Below are 5,827 nucleotides of genomic sequence, written 5' to 3' on the forward strand. Positions count from 1 at the left end.
CCATTCTATGTTACAGAGAAGGGGGAGGGAGTGGGGAGGGGGTGGTGATCAGAAAGGAAGGGGGAGGGACAAAAAGTGAGGGGGGAGGGACAGAAAGTGAGGGGGGAGGGAATGGTAAGCAGCAAGGGAGGAGGAGAGAGTAAGGGAGGGAGGAGGGACGAGGAGGGAGTAAGGGGGGGGGGGAGGGAGTGGTGAGTAATGGTGAGGGGAGGGAGTGGTGAGTAATGGAGGGGGTAGGGGATGGTGGGCATTGACTGATAGAGGGGGAGGGAATGGTGATGCTGGGCCCTCATCCCCATTCACACATGGTCGTTGGGGCACATCGTTGACGCATCATTGCATTGTGTCGTGTCGCCGTCCTCACATCACGTGTTTTGTCATCATCCTCACGTGTTGTGTCGACGTCCTGTTGTCCCCCTTTGTTGTCATGTTGTTGACATGTCATCGTGTCGTTTGTGTCGTTGTGTCATCTTCATTGTGTCATTGTGTCATTGTGCCATCTGTGTCGCGTGTCGTTGTGGGTTTGTGGGCTGTTGTGGCCGTTAGTGGGTGCTGGTGGGCATGGTGGGCCGTGTCTCATCATCTGTTGTTGGGTCAGATGAGGTAGGTTGGGGTGGGGTTGCTCACCAATGAACAACGATGAATGACGAATCAATCAGATTCATCGTTTGCCGTTTGGTTGCCACGTCGATGTTGGTAATGTGGCACCTGGAACCTGTGTCAGAGGATGAAAAGGGTGGGGATGGGTACTCACTTTGGGTAGACAACATCGCTGTGCGTTGTCACCGTCCGACAACGCTGGATTGTCGTCGTCACTGAGGATGGATGATAGCCAAATCAAGCGTCGGCGTTTGCCAATGACCGTTCTAGGAAAGCGGTCAAACAGTACATATGTATAGTACAAAGTACTTACTTTTATCAAAGGTATCTTGGTGCAGCTGGTTTAGCATTGTGTTCCATATGCTGGAGCTCCTAAGGTTGAGTGTTCAACTCCCTGATCTTGCATTTTTTTTATGTTATATAATAATAATAAAAGTCTGCCAGAATTCCGTTGGATTTGTCCACTGGAATTCTGTTGGCACATGCAGGTCATTTCCAGTGGACTGGCTGCTAGTTTGCTGTTAGTTCATCGGAAGTCCACCAGAAAAGTCCAATGGACTTTGAGGTCCAACCAGAAATGCTCGGAAAAGCTTCAGACATTCACCAGAAAAATTGCTGCAGTTGCAAAGCAGAAAAATATCTGTTCTGCATACCCTCAGTCTGACGGAGTCCGGCCGGAGTCTGCTCGGAAAAGCAGTGGCAGCGTAAAGACCTCGGTTTATTGGGCGCGAAATGATGGCAGTGCTGTTGGGGTGGGCAGTTCTTGTGAAATGGGCAGAATTGGGAAGTTTGTGAGGTGCAGAACAAGAGGTGCTGGGCACCATTGGTGGAAAGGGAGTGGAAGAGTGTGTGGGTGCCGTATAAACAATGGGAAATGGGAGTTGAAGAGTGTGTGGGTGCCGCACGTGGATGGGCAAGGTAATTGGTAAAAGAGGGTGGGGAAGCGGGGTGGAGGGTGTGTGGGTGTTGTATGCGAGCTGGTGATGGATCGTGGTGCTGCCGAATTGGTCAGTAGGTGCTAAAATTGAGGGGGGCCCAACAGGGTTTCAGACCTGTTGTTAACATTGTCAGTGGGTGGTGAGATGGAGATAGCAACATGTGACTTACCTGTGGGACCCACAAACATAGTTCTACACCGAAACGAGGGACAGAGGGTGGTGATGGGGGGAGAAGAGGAAGGGTGGGAAGAAATTGTGTTGGTGTGACGGATTCATCACACAACTTGCCATGTGACTTTCAAATATATTTGGGAATGCTCACCCCACAAGCTGAACAAAATGCAAAAACCCAATGGTCAGGACTGTACAGCACAGTTATCATTATAACTACTAGCCACAATATCTATACTTTACTATGTAGATATTAGTTGTTTATTATTTACTTTCTTTTTCAGTAATAATACTAGTAACAAGCCCTGCTTGCTTGCATTCCGTGGGAAATCCATTGGACTTTTGTTGGTCGCATCCATCGGAATTCCATTGGTCTTGGTCATTTCCAGTGGACTATAGCTGATGGTTTGCTGTTAGTCCATTGGTAGTCCACTGCCAAAAATGCTTGGAAAAGCATCGGGAAAAATACTGCACTTGCAAAGCAGAAAAATCTCTGTTCTGATTACCCTCAGTCCAACAGAGTCCACTTGGAAAAGCAGTGGCAGCATAAAGACCTCAAAAAATGCCACATTGCCATCAGTGACATAGCATCCAGATGATGAATGACGAGTAAGTGCCCCCCCCTCCTCGATCCCATCCCACCCCACCCTGCTAATGACTACCAAAATGCAACACAACAACAACAGGACACAACAACAACATGCCACAACACAACAACAACAATGCAACATGATGGCAACATGACACAATGATGGTGACACAACACAACGATAACACGTGCCCACATCATCGAGCCTTCCTTCCCTCCCTTTTCCCCCCTTCCTTGAGCCTATCTTTGTCCTCTCCCCTCCCCTTTCTCTCCCCCTTCCTTGTCCATCTCCCCGCCCTTTTCTCTCCCCCTTCTTTGTCCATCTCCCCTCCCTTTTCTCTCCCCTTTCCTTTTCCATCCCCCCTTCCTTTTCTCTCCCCCTTCTCTGTCCCTTCCTTGTGTGTGCCTTTCTTTGCCCATCTTTCCCCCCTCCCTTCCATCCCCCCTTGCCCCTTCCCTGTGCCTCCCTGTTCCTTGTACTTCCCTTTGTCCATCCCCCTTCCCTGTGCCTCTCCCCTTCCTTTGAAAATATATTTGATGTTATAATTGAAATACATTAAAACTTGATCTCTATTTGCCATGTGAGTTTTTAAGGAATTCTGAATATCAAGCTATCAGTATAAGGTAACTTCAGAATGTAGTAGAATAGATTTATGTAGTTCTACTGAATATACTACAATCTTCTAAGTTCAAATCTAAATGTGATAAGAAATTCTTAGAATCAAGCTATCAACATAGAATAGAATGATAAATTGGTTGACTACATTACACAAGTAATTCAGAAGGTCTTGAAAAGTGCACAATCACATTAATAAGGAGATTTTCTGTCTATTCCAGTTGGAATCCTCCAGAATTCCTGGAATCCAGCTGGAATCCGCAGAATCCGGTAGGAATCAGTGGAGAAATGGAAAGTATTGAACATTTTCATTGAAATCTTTGCAATCAGGATCCTTCCCGGATATCTCTTGTTTGGAGGTTGTTAGTTTCTTTAATGTCACTTTAAACTTGTGACGGATGTTTAGCAATAATATATGAAACTTGGTGGATGTTTTGTTGGTGTAGAGCTCAAGGTTTACATCATTTGGAGATAGGCCCTCAGCAAGTTTAAGGATATCAGGGATGTCCACACCAGTGAAGTCATGAACCTCCTTGAAAAAAAAAACCTTTGTGAAGTTCTTGAGAAATCATCAATCACAACCTCAGTCTGGGCATGTGCCTTTTCAATGGTTTGCTGGCACATTAGCCATCCAGACAATTCAAATATGGCAAAGATAGGTGTTTATTGTAAAAACAGCAGGCCATGTTGTGAAAAGAACAAGCCATAATGTATCTTGTCAGGTATGCACTAAGTTCAGGCCAGGAATGGCAATCCTCACTTGATTGGCCTCCTGAGGCTGTCACTGACAATTCATAGATGGGTGTATAGTGATGGTGGTTTCCTGTTCTGCAGTATGGGTGTGAAAGGTACAATTGTTATTATGCTGCACTCACCAATAGTAATCATTTGAGCTCGCAAAAGCAAGCCCCCTCCACTGAAAGCTTGTGTCCCTCAAATTCCAACATGGTGCCTGTTTCATCAAAACTGGAGTAGAACCAGCAGGTGGCACCAACAACTTATTTGATTAGAAAATGAGTGCTGCATAGGTAGGAGGAATAAGAAAAACAAAACAAAATAAACATAACATTGCCCCTGGCATGCTCAAAAGCAAGGTGAGCATTGCCTGGTAGTGTAACTTTGAGATGTAAGAAAGGCAAGGAAAAAATGGCTTGATCATTTTGATGACAGTGGTGCAGAAGGCTGCATCAGTGTAGTGTAAGATGGGGTAGTGTGGACACTGCTCCAGGTCAAGAGACACTGTGATGTTGTGGGTGTGGTCTATGTTGAAGGTGTGCATGAGCTTGAAGTAGCCAGCAGAGCTGGGCTCCAAGGAGTAGAAGGAAGTGGGTGGAGAAAAGGTGTTGCAAACCATATTAGTGCTGAGGGTGTGCATATTCTCCATTACATCACCTTTCATCTGTCTTTCCTCCTTTTCTTTCTCCTTTTGTCCATCTCCTTGAGGTCTTTATTGTCCCCCACTGATTCCTGCAGGATTCCTGAGGATTCTTGCACAGTCCCAGGACTGAGTATTGGTTGATGTACCAGCCAATTTTTTCAGTCCTGTGGGGGTCCATTCCTGAGGATTTTCAGACAGGACTAGTCCCAGGATTGATGCATGTGATGAGTCACATGACCCACAAACATGTGCTTGGAATGCATCACATGATGTGATGCATCCTGTGCACATGTTTGTTGATGATGGTTCTCATATGTGACATGTCACGTCACCTCTCTCTTTCATCACCACCCACCACCACTCACCCACAACAACAACAACAACGGCCACAACAGACAACCACAACCACAACATCAACAACAACAACAACAATGGTGGTGATGCCCAACAAACGGTGCCACCACCAAATGGCTGACGTTGCACACCCATCCGGGTGTGCCATGTCAACGGGCACCTGGAGAGGGAGTTCAACCGTTGGAGGAAGGATAAGAGCATTGGAAGGATGGGGAAATGCATCATAAGCTCGATATTGGTGTCCAGTAGCCTGAAGGTAGACAAGGAGAGCATCATAAGCATCCTGTGGAAGATTTGATGCCTTTTTGAAAACTGCTGCCATTTCAGCAGAGTCCAGGGGAGTGGGTGAGAAATCTGAAGTTTTGACAGCTAGTTGTAAAATATTTGCAAGGCCATTCATTCTACCATCTTGTAGTCCATCTTGCAGCAAAGCATCTACTCAGCCTCTACGACTCATTTGGTGAAGCATCGTTAAATCAAGATCTCCTGTATACTCAAATTAGAAATTATAGTTTGCAAAATAATTGTAAAAAGATACGAAACCTCCAATTTGTTTTGATCTTCTGCAACATGCCATTCATCTGCTCACCTGCAAACTCACTAAGAGGTGGTAGAGGACCCCAATATTTTAGTAGAGCCCCATTGTGCATGGCGTAATGATGATTTGGCTTTGAGTGAACATGAGGGAATAGAGCTTGGATGGATTGCCGATATTGAATGTAGTGACCAGTGTATTCATCAGCACTGGCATTAGAAGTCTTGAAGGATGATAGTATGTTTGTGGCTGCAACAAGATGGTGAAAGGATTGGAGATGTTGGTGCTGAAGATTTGTCATTGTTTCAGAGTGCCAGAACTCTGAAATTATAAGTGGAAAGATACAGCTGAAGAGCATGAGGTACTCATGAGCTTTCAGCTTCCTGTGACTTGGTTCTCCAAGGTTTGTTGGAGGTCACTGTGCCCATGTTGGGAGAGTAACATTAGAAATGCAGTTTAGAATCGCTTGAAGCTGTGCATCCATGAAGGTAAAGTGTTCTTTGGTGTCAGGAATATGATCTGGATCTCCAAGTAACTTCATCATCCTCATCCTGCATGTCAAATGCATAGGGATGTGGTTCATCTTGAGTTGGTGTTCAAGAGAGTGTTGAAGATCGGCCAGAATGCTGGGATGAGAATGAAGGTT

At 45.7% G+C, this 5,827-nt stretch overlaps 1 protein-coding gene across 1 annotated transcript; it reads right to left on the reverse strand.

The window, feature by feature from the left end:
- Window positions 1-4,554: 4,554 nt before the first annotated feature.
- On the reverse strand, window positions 4,555-5,296 carry LACBIDRAFT_334088 (uncharacterized protein; the record flags this gene model as incomplete). Its single annotated transcript, XM_001888843.1, has 3 exons — window positions 4,555-4,573; window positions 4,658-5,000; window positions 5,248-5,296. 3 exons carry the CDS (start codon window positions 5,294-5,296, stop codon window positions 4,555-4,557), a joined length of 411 nt encoding a protein of 136 aa, XP_001888878.1.
- Between the last annotated feature and the right edge of the window lie 531 nt (window positions 5,297-5,827).

Source organism: Laccaria bicolor, genomic scaffold (genome assembly GCF_000143565.1).
Source record: "Laccaria bicolor S238N-H82 LACBIscaffold_59 genomic scaffold, whole genome shotgun sequence".
In the NCBI taxonomy this organism is placed as follows: domain Eukaryota; kingdom Fungi; phylum Basidiomycota; class Agaricomycetes; order Agaricales; family Hydnangiaceae; genus Laccaria; species Laccaria bicolor.